The following is a 15,392-nucleotide window of genomic DNA, read 5'->3' as shown; positions in this document are numbered from 1 at the left end:
GCTAATTAAGTCGGCAGATCAGATCATGCCCTTTTAAATGACGACATAATCACTGGGTTAGGATCAGGCCATTTCCAGTTTAATAAATAATGAAATAGACCGTAAGTAAACACTTCATAAACACATCATTTAAACTACAGACCAAGACTATGAGGTCATGGTTGTGGCCACTGTAATTTTCCCTTTGATATTCCTTTTTTAAAAACTCCAGCATATATATATATATATATAATATATATATATCTCTCTCTCTCTCTCTATCTATCTATCTATCTATCTATCTATCGGGTCCTCTACCAGAGGCCTGGGAGCTTGAAGGATAAACCGCCCGCAGGGGCGTGCTGGGTGTTTATATGAAATATAGCCACGGTTACAGCACAAAACATTTTACTCATCTCCTACAAAAGTGTCAAACCTAACAAACCCAAAACGCAGCTTCCTTCACACATCAAAAAGCAACATTCATGCTAAATATAGCGATGATGTTCAATTTTTTTTTTCTCCTGAGAAAATTGAACATTTCTCACGTGCTAAAATGAGACATACAGGCTGTGCTGTGTGAGAACTCCTAAAACTATTAAACGTCTCAGAACATCAAAGTGCAGTTTGCTTGACAATGTGCAGCAAATAATGACATCAACGGAGATTGTGGCTGGCAAATGTTTTTCTGAAAAAGCTAATTGCAACAAAGTTATATCAGGGTGTTGCAAAAAGTAAATACTGCAGTAACGTAAACAAAGGGATTAAGGCAACGCAGTCTGTAATGTAACTGTAAATATCCATTACACCCACAGATGCAAAGGACATAAAAGGCATAGATGATTTGTGTGCAATTCACAGCTCGAAATAGGAGAAAACAAAAACGGTGCGTGACTGCCCCCTGTTGTTTGTACTGCATAAAATCATCTATTCGTTTAATTAAACAATTCTGTCAAACATAAACTACTCATCTTAAGACTTGTTGTTTTACAAGGACATAAATTACTAATTTAAAGCACAAATTTCATAAACAGTTTACATCAACTGTCACCATTGGAGCTCACTTCAAAATGTGGCATGCTGAAGAAAATAAAATTAAATAAATGAACGAATGATTGAGATCATTCAGCCTCTGCGTTTTGCTTTTTACGGTGGTTTTCTGTTGCTAATCACACTCTGCTTTGGTCCTGTGGAGCTGGAGAGGAGGCACCTAAACCGGCAGAACCGTGCTCGGGCCAGTAGGAGGCTTCGTGCTGCAGAGGAGTACGGCGAGGGAAAAAGGTGTGCTGGAAGTCGTAGTTGAGCAGGCAGCTGATGGAGGCCATGTAGATGTCAGCGAAGCGCGAGAGTCGGCGTGAGAAGTAAGTGGGGTTGTGGTATGTTCGAAAGAGACTTCCAAACTGAGCATTGAAGATGTCCTTGGTATGAGGCCTGTAATATATGAAAACACAACCATCGAGATATGGTTAGATCGATTCCACAATATCTCTAAAAATTATCCAAAATGGTTTTAGATAAATAAAACATTTTGTTATTACTTCATGGCTTCTCTTTCTTTGATCCACTCCTCGACCACAGCTCGAGACGTTGGATCCCTGTGCACCTGTTAGAGAGCAGTGCATAAATGTGAACCAAAAAAACTTTAAGAATGAAATTAAAGTTTATAAAGTACAATAACAATAATAATACAAATAAAAGACTAAGAGGAGGGATGATATACTAGGTTTCTGACCTGCATCTGTTCAATAAGTCCAGTCAGTGACTGTAACCAGGTCATCATGTGGACGTACTCTGGTGTATTCATGATCTTAATCTCCTTCCTCAGCTCAGGAATGATGGCACCCGTCCTCCAGCCATGTTTCAGTGTTAGATCCTGTTGAACAAAAGATCAGTAGATCCATCTTCATGATCATGATAGGCCAATAATTTAGAAATATACTCCTTCAGTCTGGGGCTTGAGCCGTGAATCTTTAGCACAGGGTATGGAGGAAATAAATCATTTGAGTCTGTCGTGTGCTCCTCCATCACAGTCTGGTATGGTGCAGCCACTAAACAGGACAGGAGCAGACTGCAGCGGACTGTACGGGCAGCAGAAAGGATCATCGGTGCCCCCTTGCCCTCCATCCAGGATCTGTACCTCTCAAGAACCAGGAAACGGGCAGGGAAAATCATCACAGACCCCTCACACCCTGGACACAGACTTTTTGATCTGCTGCCCTCTGGCAGACGGTACAGAAGCCTGCAGACCAGGACCACCCGACATAGGAAAAGTTTCTTTCCCCTCGCCATCTCCCTTCTTAACAGTTGACCTGTCACACTGCTCCCACTGCCAGACTGAAACTGCACCTTATGTACATTCTGTAGTATTCATTCCACCTCATTTCATTTCTGTATTTTATGTATATAAGTTTAGATTAGTTATTTATAGTTGGTTTACACAGCTTTGTGTGTGTGTGTGTGTGTGTGTGTGTGTGTGTGTGTGTGTGTGTGTGTGTGTGTGTGTGTGTGTGTGTGTTACATTGCTGTGCTTGTGCTTGAGAGCCACCATCTACCGGAACCAAATTCCCTGTATGTGTCTGCACATATTTGGCCAATAAACACGATTCTGATTAAACAATAATAAACACAGAACACACAGTGTTTCAATACTTACGGTAGTATGTCTAAGTAAAGACAGATAACCAGAACTAAACTATAACAATTTCATCTGCTAGTTAAGAGGAACATGACCTCTGAAAATGCCATCTGCAACACATCCAAAGCGGGAACATGTTTTGGACTTGAGTAATTAAAAAGAGGAAACTCAGAAATGTTTCTACTCTGTGCCCACTTGCAGCAATGAGGTCATTCCACAGCCAGACAGCCTGAGTGTAAGCTGTGACTAGTGTAAACTACAAAATACCAGCTTCCATCTCTCTAAACAAGCAAGACGACATAACTGACTCCTGGCTGCCTGCCACCTGCAAGGCATCATGCCAACGATATAAAATCTACCTCTCATAATCAGCTTTTACTGCTAATCAAGTTTATACATATATGTAACCTGCTTTGTCCAAGCTGTTGCCAGTTCCTGAGTTACAGGCATGAAAAGATAAGAGGTGGTGATGTGCTGTGCTACTCATGAGTGAATTTCCCGGAGGAACCTACCCGAGGGATTAATAAAGTTCTATCTATCTATCTTTACAGCAGGTGTGTCATACAAACTTAAGTGATCACTTTAAAAACACATCAAATGTCAATGGGGGGAAAAAATCCTACTGGATATCTGTACTGATACCTACTGTGTAATGTGTTAGGAATGAAAGGAAGCCAGATCATTTGATGAAAATCAAAATGATCAATCTACACTCAGTAGTTTGTATGGTGCCCATGTGGTTACATGCATGCCTGACAACATTGGGCCATGCTTCTAATGAGACAACGGTTGGGGAATCTCCCAGATCTGAACAAGGGCATTACTGAACTCCTGGACAGTTAACGTTCAATCTGGCTGCGTTGGATGGACTAAAACATAATGTCCCAGAGGTGTTCTGCTGGATTCAGATCAGCCGAACATTGAGGTCAGTCAGTGGTATCAATTATGTAATCCTCCAGGAAATGCCTGCATACTCTCACACATGAGGCATTGTCATGTACCAGGAGGAACCCAGCACCCACTGCATCAGAGTAGGTTCTCACAATGGGTCCAGGGATTTCATCCTGATAGCTAATGGGAATCATGGTGCCGTCGGCTAGCCTGTAGAGATCTGTCCCTGCCTCAATGGCTATACCTCCCCAGACCTCACTGACCCACCACCAAACCAGTCATGCCGAACAATATTAGAGGCAGCATAACGTTCTCCACAATTATAAAGCCCAAACCAGACCCTTTTATGTCTGTCAGGTGCTCAGGGTGAACCTCATCTGTGAAAAGCACAGGGTGCCCTTCTGGTATTCTATGGCAAATGCCAATTGAGTCCTCAAGCCACTCTCATGGAGTCTGTTTCTACTTGTCTGGTCAGATTCACACCAATGGCCTGCTGGAGGTCATTTTGCAGCTCTGGCATTCTCATCCTGTTCCTCTGTATCTGCTCTTTTGTGCAAAAACAGATCTACAGCCCTGTCTGGCCCTCTTAGAGTAACTGCCTGTCTCCTGGAATCTCCTCCATGCTCCTGAGACTGTGCTGGGAGACACAGTAAACCTTATGGAAATTGCATGTATGACTGGAGGACTTGGAGGAGGAGGAGGAGCAGGAGGAGGAGGAGTGGGACTACTGCAAAACTAGTGAAAAACAGACAGAAAATATGAGGAGGGAAAAAAATCTCTGTTGCCTCCACCTGTAATACCATTCCTGTTTTGGGGGTAGATTTATTGTTGCTCCACTAGTGCACCTGTTGTTAATGTAATTAACATGAAAGCAACTAAAACCTATTAACAACCCCCTCTGCTACTTAACTGACCAGATCAATACCCCAAAGTTTAACTGACCTGATGCTGTGCTCTTATTAAAAAGTCTCCCTTTAATTTATCAGCCAAACCCAATGCAGCGTCTAAGTAACTAGGCTTCAGTGCATTTAGTTGTATATTTCAAACCCTGTTGTCTTCTTCCAGAACAGGTAAGACTTAGATTGTTGTAAAGAATAATCCAGCCTGAGACCTTTGAGTTCTGGGAAAACACACTAAATGGAGCATTATCAAAGCACTGCATGGTCAAAGCGGGGTTCCACTCTTTGTTTGTATTCATAGTACAATAATTTTTAACACTGCAGGCCTTGGTGTAGTTTTAATGCTTTGTTATAAATATGCAACTTACTGCCAAGTCGCTGTAGATGTGATCTCCAAAGTAGAGTACTTTGGATCCTCTCCAGCCGGTCAGCCTGAGGAATTCATAAAGGTTTCCCTGAATACCAAAGTCATACAGAAAGAAAGATTAACCATTTGTTTCATCATGCAGTGTATCCAGTGGGATTTATTAGAATTGTTAAATGAGCACAGTACCTGTTTATAGATCTGCCCTTTTTCCAGCCTGTGAATTCTGTCCCACAGCAGCACACCTTTGTCTGTCACTCGCCTGAAAGGTCTAAAACAAAACGGCAAATTGGATATTTAGTAAAGCGATGCACATTTTTATACAACGATCAACACAATGTAGCCACACTGGCATGTGTTATTTAAGTGCCCTAAAACATAACATGAAGATAGTATGAGAAGCATATTACTTACTTCCTCCTGTCATTAAAGAAACTAGGTTTATCAGCTTGAACAATGACAACATCAAACAAGTCCCTCCAGTCTTTTCCTACGATGAAGTTCATTCCTCGATCCCTGCAGCAAACAAAGATTCCGCTTTTTACTTTGTCAGCAACGCCTTAGAGCTCGTTATGAGGGTGCAATAACACTAAGCTTAGGGTTAGCATGTCAATGCAGCACTAGGCTAGCGTAAACTCAGTTAAACTTGCAAATTGGTCCACCTGTTAATTCATAAAAATGGAGGACAGTCAAATCCAAACCCAGCTGGGCACAACTTAGATTGCCTGTTAATTAAAATATCAACATCTCATTTTAACATTTACACATTTACTAACACAGTTATGAAGCCCATTCTTCCAATTACGACATTAATAAAAACACGAGATCGTGCACATTGTAGCACACATCAGGCCCATCCTGATAACTCAGTGTAACAAAATATTATATCAAAGACATAATTTCAGTGATTTTTCAACCTTTCGAGGTTGGATACGCACAAGCTTGTTATATTTCTGGAAAAAAAGACACTTCAAAAGGCTTCACAGTGAATGATTTACAATGAATTACAAACACCAGCCTGCTGATGTGTGTTTGCCCATCCATAAAACTTGGGGCATTATAAAGCGGCACCAATTAAACATTAGTACACCAATACACGACATTTTTAATTAATCACGTCAACAAACACTTGCACTCTGTTTGCTCTCACTTACACAAAGTCAAAAGGGCTATTGGTAATGAGGAACATCTTTTTTCCTTGCGCTGACAGCTTCTTCAGCACAGCGTGGCTTTGCTCACCATAGCAAATGTACTTCTCTGAAAAGAGAGAGGGGGAAAAGAAACCCTATGCTTTTAATTGTAAATCACAGCTTCATTAAGCCTAAATTGTGTTTTTATTTCTTGGCAACTATTCAGATGTGGCCATATCGTTTCTTTCATTAGTTCAAACTAAGTAATATAAATCAAAGTAAAATTACCAATATCCGCCTCCACAGCTCGGTACATTATGCCCTTGACATGAACATCCCTAATAGCTTCCTGTGAAGAAAAGTAAACAGCCCTTAGCCACAAGTTATAACTTCAGCGACGCTATGTTAACATTCAGGTCCAATAGCAACTTTGCTGTGAATATAAACAGTTGACTTAGAAGCACAAAGCAAGTGCATCTGTGAATACAAATGAATATCAAGAAAGAAAGCCCCAGAGTTTAGTTTCTTTGGTGACACACTGAGAAAGTGTTTGAATCAATGAGTGTGCGAGTAAACTTTCCCCTGAAATCCTGATCCCCTCAGGGAAAACTTAGGATGTTTAACATATACAAAGATTGTTTGATGCACAAAAGAAGTAAAAAAGAATAAAATGGGCTTGAAAGTAATTAAAAAAAGGAGGAAGGGGGTGTCCTTGAGCAAACATGAGAAGCATTAGCGGAACAGAGAGTCAGTGTGAGGACTTTTTAAAGACAGCGATCTGACAAATACCCTACAGTGTGACACAGAACTGAGAAGCCCACCATGACAGTTGGCCTCAAAGGGAGAACGCAGATCAGATTTTTCGCCGGTCTCCCTGTGAAGTCGTGGAGCCACCAGAGAACAGACGCACATGGCTGCAAGCGAGCATGCTTGACTAAAATTAGACATTGCTTTTCAGATCTAAATATAAGATGGAACCGAATGGCTGGAGTACCACAGCGCTCCCTGGAAACATGTAAATACAGTTACAGTCATGAACATGTGGCTGGATTTATTCTCATCACACACACACTGGCCTTTTTCGAGATCCAATCAGGAAAAAGAGAGTGCTGTTAAATCATTGCATTAAAACAAGGTACAGCGATAACAAGACAGCTGACCTTTACATCTTTGTAGAGATGGACTGGCTCATAGTCGATGTTGTGCCTCATGAAGAAGTCGTTGACACACGACAGAAGGGTCATCTCAGGCAGGGAGAATATGTCCATGAACTGTTTCATCGTATGGCCATGTGAACTCTGCATTATTAGAGCAGGGCGATATGACCAAAAATATTTATCACGATATACATTTGAAAATCTGCGATAACGATATAACTGATGATATAATTGACACTAGACAAAACACTTTACAACTCCTCAACTTTATAATTGCAAAAAAAAACCCATCAATGTATTTTCACTTAAACAAGCAGCTGTTTTAAGTGCATTAAAGTTATATAAAAAATTAACAGTGCAAATGCAAATTCCTTGCTGACAGTTTAACCAAAAGGCATTTCCAGTGAAAACTGGCCGACATATCCTCAGCATAACCATGTATAATATCCACAAAACTTAAAAAGAGGTTATACACATACAATACGGTAATATTATGTTGAAGCACAGTACGTATCACTCCGCGAGGCTCCTGCCTACGATAACCGTAATGCTCTGACAATCCATCAAGCTGTGCGGCTTTGTAGCTTAGCAAAGTCGTACTGAAACATTTGACAGACTCTCGAGCGCCGTGTACGACATAAAATCATTTCGAGGTCAGTAAACACAACCAGAATTCATAAACAAGGTACACGGGATTATAAGGGGCACTGTCGATTTTCAGAAAAATCAAAGGATTGATTTTAAGTGTGCCGTATTTTCCAAAAAACACGGTAATAACGACGGCCCGCTAGCCTGCTCTACCAAAAATAGTGTTTTGTTGTGTATCTGACGGATGAAAGCCAAACCAGTTCCACACCACTGAAGTTGCAGCATTTTTACAAACCAATTCTGGTTCATCCGTTTCATTCAACGATCCGCTTTCGCTCTTCTCATTCTGCGTCGCCGCCATGTTCATATGTAAGCAAAGGCACGGCGCATGCCCGTTTTACCCATATTCTGTCGCGATATTTCATTTTCCTATCATTGCCCAACATTATACCGGTATTACCGTGAACGGTATGATATAGCCCAGCCCTAGTCATTATCATAATTATTATGTTTGTTACAGTATCTGTGTGGAGACATGACAGTGTGGAAGTGCTGATCACCTTGCCATAGAAGTCACTCATGATCTCCAGAGGAACATGGCAGCCTTCATACATGGCAATTACTTCTTCGTCAGGAACTGGATGAAGACCTCTGAATCAAAAACATTAAACAATGTAAATTCCTAAACAGCATGTCATTTGTATCGTCATATAAATGGTCACTACTCAGACATGGAATTAACAAAGTGCACACATACCTGTATACAGTTCCCAACTGGATATAGTGAAAAGCATCTATCTTCATCAGTAATGCCTAAAAATGATTAAATATAATCATCATACTGATGGTCCTCACATCGTTCTTAGATTGTCTAAACAGTTTAAGACAATGGAAGCTCCACTCTCACCTTTTGGACGTCATAGTGAAGTCCTCTTACAGCAAAACTTGGAATGTATTCGTACTTTCGCAGGCCCTCTGGATACTTTAAAAAAAACAAAGGTTTACATTTAGTGACAAGAAAAGCATTAGGTTTACTTAAAACCAATGAGCAACATAAATTACCCACAAAGGTAAATGTACTTTTGCACATGGAGCTTAAACAGGGTTGTAGCTTCTTTTAGACCTTAGCACACTGACAACCTTTAAGAATATGTTACATAAATTAACTTGCTTTGTTTTTAGCCAATGCACAACAACCACCGCCTCAAGACGCTTTGGATTGTTTGGTAAAGACCCTAAACCCAAACAATCAGATGACCCATACGAGTAAGCATTTGGTGACAGTGGAAAGAAAAAAACTCCCTTTTCAAAGGAAGAAGCCGGACAGAACCGGGCTCAGGGATGGGTGGCCATGTGTGGGCAACCAGTTATGGTGGAGCGGAGGGGTGACTTAATCAGTAGTGTCAGGTTGTAGAATCATTCACAACACACACCCGGTGGTTAGTGACGAGGATGTCCCGTGCTATGTTGAAGATGAGAGTGTGGAGATGGCTGGAGTAGAATGCCAGAGTGTAGTCGTAGTCGAACCCGTAGATCTCTATGTCTCGCAGACTCATCTCATTGTTGGCAAAAATAGTGTCTGGGTCGACAGAGTTGGCAGTTATAACGGAGATCAGATCTGAGAAGAAAAATAAAAACACAAGAGCTTTCTTCAGCTTATTTGAATTCAGAAATATAAACAATAATACAGATGAGGAATGTATCTGTATATATCCTACCTCTTTCTTAACAAGTGGGCCAATCTCAGCAAAACTTTGCACAGACACATGTACAGCAATTATTAACATCTGTGTTTTTAAAAAATATTTATAATAAATTCTTGCATTATTGTATATATTTCATCTATAATTAATAAGTATATTGCCTACATTGACTGTCACGTCTATTTTATTTATAGCATTATTAAAATCATTTATAGTAATCGGAAGAAGTGAATATAAGTTTTTGAGGATCTGAAAATATGTAATTGTGACAAACATGTAAAAACTAATACATTAGAAAAGGGGGGGGGGGGGGGGGGGGATGCATTCATACAGCTCTTGATTCTATGCACCTAAAATATTTTATCTATCTCACATCCATGGCCAGTTTAGAGTCACCAACTCACCTGACGCTAAAAGCTAAAACATGTGGAGGAAACCGGGAAGCTTCTTGCTGTGAGGCAACAGTGCTAATCACACCAACTCCCAAGGTTACTCTCATTCAGGAGTGGACAAAAGGTGTGTAAAAGAACACCTCAGTCAAACATCAGCACAGCGTTGATTTAACCCTTCAATGTCAACTTCCCAACAAATTCTGACCTTTAAAAAAGATCATTAATCAGTAATGCAATAAATAAAAACATGCAGGTTTTAAGGTTCCGAAATGTAGACATTGGGGATTTGTTAGCATCAGTGATACACAAATAAATCAAGTTACAGGTACAACCTATTTTCCACATTTAGAGTCTGCTGTCTGAGAAGCTATTAATATAGAGCAATGGCGAGATGTAGTTAGTCAGCAGGAAACACAAGCCATGACAGAGTTATAAAGAAACAGCAGCTTTGTATTTAGGGCAGGGCTGTAATTATTAATGAGGAGCCGCCTCACTGTGAACAGTGACCTTACCTCCAGTTTGTCTTTTGGTCTCATCGTAAACAGACCACAGCCTCTCTGTCGTGTTCTGACCGTCTAAGGAGCTGCTACAAACAGATGCTGCGCACTTTCCGGCTCTGGGCTCGTGGGAGAGTAGCTGACCAACTCCCTGGGACACCGCTCTGAAATTCCGTTTCCATAACCGAGACCTTACCGGATGGTAGTGGTGGTGTAACCCCTGTACGACATTACAAAAAATATTGGCCTTCTGCAGACAGTCCGTGTGTTTCAGAAGAGAACAGAGCGGCAAAGACCAGGGCGCCATAGCTTTGTTCAGAGCGTGGCGGACCGTGCGGAGGTTGCGGTGTACTCCCCAGCCGACTGCATGCGGCAACGGGCTCCCTCGGCAAAAACAGAAACTGTCTCTGTGTAGTTGCTCTTACGTCACTTCCCTGTTTGGTAAGGTTACGACCAGCCAGCCAATCAGGAGCTCGTGCGTTTGACGTTCAGTGCCTCCCATAGCCTGAATATATTTATAAATGCATATAAGATGCATATTTCTAATACTTTATGCTTGCTCCTTACTGCCCTTCCATCATTTGGGATCACAGGTAGCCAACACGTAGTAAATGTGTTATTAGAGAGTAGAAATCCAATAAAATATGAGAGCAATAAAAGACTGAATGCTGAATCAAATCTATCTATCTATCTATCTATCTATCTATCTATCAGAGGTGGGACCAAGTCATTGTTTTGCAAGTCTCAAGTAAGTCTCAAGTCTTTATCCTCAAGTCTCAAGTCAAGTCTCAAGTAATGTCAGGCAAGTCAGAGTCGAGTCTCAAGTCACTGGTGTAAAAGTCCGAGTCAAGTCACAAGTCTGAAACTTTGAATTTCAAGTCCTTTCGAGTCTTTAAAAAAAAAAAAAAACGAAAAAATAATGTTGCAGTTATGCTAAATGTAAATATTAGACCATGTAATTTTAAAATCTGTGTTTTTCTCAACACATGACAAAATAGTGAACTTAGAAAATATACACAAATTGTGAAATTGCACCTCTTTAAAATGCAGCTCAATTAAACCTAGCTCCAAGAATAATTTTCACCGACAGTTCTGAGATAAGCTGCATGTTATTCTTGGATGCGGTTGTAGGACCGGTGTTGCACAACACCGGCTTTAAAATCGCATGACAAAAATATCATACACATTAAAAAAAAAACTGTATCACCAACGTAGCCTGGACAACATTTGCTAGTTAGATGAAGTCAGCTATCTCATCTTAGCATATTTATATGCATATTTATAATCATACGGTTCTTGGAGTGAGTGCATACACTCATGAAGTTTAGTAACTTCCGGTCACTGCAACAAGCCCAGGTACAGTTTACCGCCGGATGGGTACAGGACCTTGAAATGCACCGTGTAGAAAGTAAAGACCATCGTACGTATCATAAGTTTACCAGTCTCACAAATTGTCGTCATAAATACACATTCCTTAACCGTTTATTAATAGGACCTTTGAGCTCAACGGTAATTAATTAGTAGTGGAAATAATTTCTGGTACCCATCACAGAAATGTAGCAGTGACAATAATATTGTATGCTGTAATCGTACTGGGCAATTAGTGATACAAAAAACCTGTTTTATCCTGTGAATAAAAGTATATGTTTTTGTCAGTGTACCATAATAACAGAAGCGAAACGCAATATTGTGTCAGGACAATTCACTATTTATGCACAATAAATAAAGGAGCATAGCGCGACAATTTCTGTTCAGCGCCAGACTTGCTTGTAACCTATATCACTAATTATGTTATGAAAATGACGTATTAAGTACTAAAAAACACTGACCTTCGTGTAAATGCTTGGAGCAGACTAACCTGTGAGCTGGAGTGTTCTGGGACGTTATATTTGATCTTTGAATGGCTGCAATCCAGGCCATCCGTCGCGTCTTTGTTACTTCGGAAACATGGCTTGAACAATTTCTCTTCAACGACGTAATCCGATAACAACCGATCTCTTTACCCGTCGGCTTCCCGTGGCTGTCATGCGACCGGCTATTGCAGTTAATAATACAACGGCTTCTTGACATTTTTGTGTTTCTTTTTATCGCTGTATAACTGATTTTAATTGAAAGCCTGCGTGCGCTAGTACCGCTTGCCACGAGTTCCCAGAATCCTTTGCGGTTCTACCCGTGAATGACGTAACATTTTCAATCTCTATATAATATGCATGTTAAATTTTATATTTGGGGTAAAATATCAAGTCTTTTCAAGTAAACCGGTTCAAGTCCAATTCAAGTCCCAAGTCATTGGTGTAAAAGTCCAAGTCAAGTCACAAGTCTTAGAACATTTTTTCAAGTCAAGTCTAAAGTCATAAAATTAATGACTCGAGTCTGACTCGAGTCCAAGTCATGTGACTCGAGTCCACACCTCTGCTATCTATCTATCTATCTATCTATCTATCTATCTATCTATCTATCCTTTTGGGACGAGGATTATCAGAAAGAGTTGTGTGTCTTTTAGCTTCTGTTTGTTCCGCTGCCCACATAAACATGTAAACAGAATGAGCAAGCAGTAGAATAATATGCACATTCGTGGGAGAAACTTGCACCAGTGTTTTTTCTATCATTTGTGTTTACTATAAGGTGTATATTTTAAGTCAGTAGCTAAATAGTGCCGCTTAGTGGATAAAGATCAGCACTCATTCGCTGTATGCTTGTACAGCATTGTCAAGATGAGTTGGTGTAATACTCACCGTCAACACTACTTAGCAGGTGTGTACGTGTGTTGCAGTACCCGGAGAGAACCCACGCAAACACGTGGAGAATAAGCAAACTCCACACAGAAAGGCCCCGGCCTGATGGTGGAAATGAACTCAGGCTTGCTGCGAGGCAACAGTGCCACCACCATGCCACCTTGCTGCCCCATATATCTAACCAACTAACAACTGCAGTAGCTCTATATCAATTTGACCTCCGGAATAATCTACTGATCTTGAGGGAGAGGTCAGAGGTAAAATGTGACATGACAGGATGATTTTTGATAAATTAATTCTTAAGCTGACCTTGAAGACCTTGGTGGATGTGAGCTACATTTTAATGGATTGTGAACATGACATCATCTACACCCCTACAAAGTTTTATCATAATTCATTCAAAACCTTTGGCACTATCGTGTTTACAGACTGAAAGTATGACGTGCACATATGCATGCAAACGCTACTAAAACTTTCACCTCCTATGCAGAGGTGGAGAGAAGGCTCAAGACTTTTGATCAGTGCAACACCAAAAGTCATTATTTCACCTCCAGATAGCTCACAATATAGCTATTAGGCTAATACAGTATGTGCTTCTTACTTTTTTAGCAGATGACATCACATCTATCTAATATTAGCTAGATGGACTAGCTACATAGCAGAAATTGTGAAATCCCATGTGAACAGGCTTAGAGTCTTATATCACTAGATACTCTGGGACTTTGCTAATTTTTCCAAATTCAAGGTTTATATCCAAAGACAACAAACATTGTCTGGTTCAGTTTACTCTATATTAATGTAAGTGGAAAGCTATTCCTTAATTGATAACTTATCATTCCTCTCTGGGATGCTCTTACCAAACCAATCACATAATTAGTCTGCCTCATTAGTTGATACCAAAAAAGGAAAAGAAAATGCAAAATCTCTCGGTCCAAACATTTAACATTTTCAGATAGATATTAAGTATCTCACATACGTATGAGAGCTTTTCAAATGAAAAGACTCAACCTTTCATCAAAGTTATCCAAGGAAAGAAGTCTGTGATCATCCACTTTATTTTGTGGTCTTTCAGGTCTTTTGGTTTTGCTGAACTCGCCAGTGTATTTCTTTTTAAGAAGGTATCAGTTCATTGATCTGGCCACTCCTGAAGGTTTTGCCATCTCTCTGATGGATGTATTTGGGTTTTAGTGTAATGATTGTTGTTGTTTTTTCACTTGCATCAATATCTCTTTGGAACTCATATTGAGATTTCCAGTGAAGAGTAACCAAATACAAGTTCAGCACTTGGAATGAACTGCAGATCTCCTTGATTTGTCATGGAGTAATGAGGGAACAGGCCTCACCTGGCCATGAAGCTCCTGAAAATGGGGCACTATGTATAAAAAGTGCTGTAATTTCTAAACAGTGTCTGCAAAGGGTTTGTTAAACACAGTGAATTAAAGATGAAAGTGTGCACTTCAAGCACATATTGATTGTCTGATTTAGAATCCACTGTGCTTTCTAAATTAATCAATCGTTGTGAACAGAGACTAAGACTAATAGAGACTAATAATGATATAGCAGCGTAGTGGTTACCACTGACACTTAAACGCAAGAAGGTCCAGAGTTTGAATCCACCAGCCAGCTGAGACCTTTCTGTGTGGAGTTTGCATGTTTTTCCTGTGTAGGTTCACATTGAATTGTGGATTATGATCTTGGATTGGGTAAGCAGAAGGATTATGACTTAAAATTGGGTAAACAAATTAATTCTGCTTAAAAAAAAGAAAATGCAGCTCCTCACCTTCTTAATAGAACCCATAAAATGGAGCATATTCCCCCTGTCCTGACCTCCCTTCACTGGTTCCTGTGTATTTTACAATTGATTTTTGATGTTGCATTGTATGTTTGAATCAAGCTATCTCAGCCATAAGCGCAACATTTGTTTGAGTCCACCTTTAAAACGAGCTTTTCTTCTTTTGCTTTGACCCAGCATAAGAGTTGAAGGCATTAAGGCTGTTTTGTGTTTTTTTGCAGTCCTTTTAGGTTGATGTGTGTGGGCATGTGCGCACATGTGTATATCTTGTATTTTATTATGTAATCCACCTTTTTGTGTACAGAACTTCGGTAATCTTTGTTGTTTAAAAGATGCTTTATGAAAATTGTATTAGACTGGAAAAATCATTTTTAAGATAGAACTATGACTTACTGTAATGTAGTAAATCAAACTATTGACCTTATAACAAAAAAGTACTAGCACAGTATTTTATTATTTATCTTTAAATTGTTAATTCTGATCTTTTTTCCATTCACATTTGGAGAAACATCACACTTAATAGGAGCTGACACTGGTCAGACAGTCAAGTGTAATACATTTGAGATGTTCAGTATTGACGATGGTTGTCATTTTTTTAAAATAAGATTCACATTAAATGTCGCTGCTGAC

General features: G+C 39.9%; 1 protein-coding gene across 1 annotated transcript; it reads right to left on the bottom strand.

The window, feature by feature from the left end:
- Positions 1-254: 254 nt before the first annotated feature.
- On the bottom strand, positions 255-10,625 carry nt5dc3 (5'-nucleotidase domain containing 3). The gene is made up of 14 exons (XM_085357571.1): positions 10,251-10,625; positions 9,077-9,261; positions 8,551-8,625; positions 8,401-8,456; positions 8,204-8,294; positions 7,059-7,196; positions 6,187-6,247; positions 5,923-6,025; positions 5,183-5,284; positions 4,958-5,039; positions 4,773-4,859; positions 1,712-1,852; positions 1,518-1,582; positions 255-1,410 (listed from the first exon to the last, which is right to left on the bottom strand). The coding sequence occupies exons 1-14, from the start codon at positions 10,540-10,542 to the stop codon at positions 1,149-1,151; spliced, it is 1,740 nt and encodes a 579-aa protein (XP_085213697.1). The 5' UTR covers positions 10,543-10,625; the 3' UTR covers positions 255-1,148.
- Between the last annotated feature and the right edge of the window lie 4,767 nt (positions 10,626-15,392).

Source organism: Diplotaxodon limnothrissa, linkage group LG7 (genome assembly GCF_057381915.1).
Source record: "Diplotaxodon limnothrissa isolate DT_005_m linkage group LG7, D_limnothrissa_male_GT1.1, whole genome shotgun sequence".
NCBI classification, from domain to species: Eukaryota; Metazoa; Chordata; class Actinopteri; order Cichliformes; family Cichlidae; genus Diplotaxodon; species Diplotaxodon limnothrissa.
This window is presented reverse-complemented; position numbering and strand designations above follow the sequence as displayed.

Bases quoted from the DNA above. Each gene is read 5' to 3' on its own strand.
- nt5dc3 (XM_085357571.1), bottom strand. From the start codon at position 10,542: ATGGCGCCCTGGTCTTTGCCGCTCTGTTCTCTTCTGAAACACACGGAC. The intron at 8,626-9,076 runs GTGTGTGTTGTG...TTTTTTTTAAAG, and splicing joins TCCTCGTCACTAACCACCGG to TATCCAGAGGGCCTGCGAAA. The intron at 5,285-5,922 runs GTAAGTGAGAGC...TGTTTGCTGCAG, and splicing joins AATAGCCCTTTTGACTTTGT to GGATCGAGGAATGAACTTCA.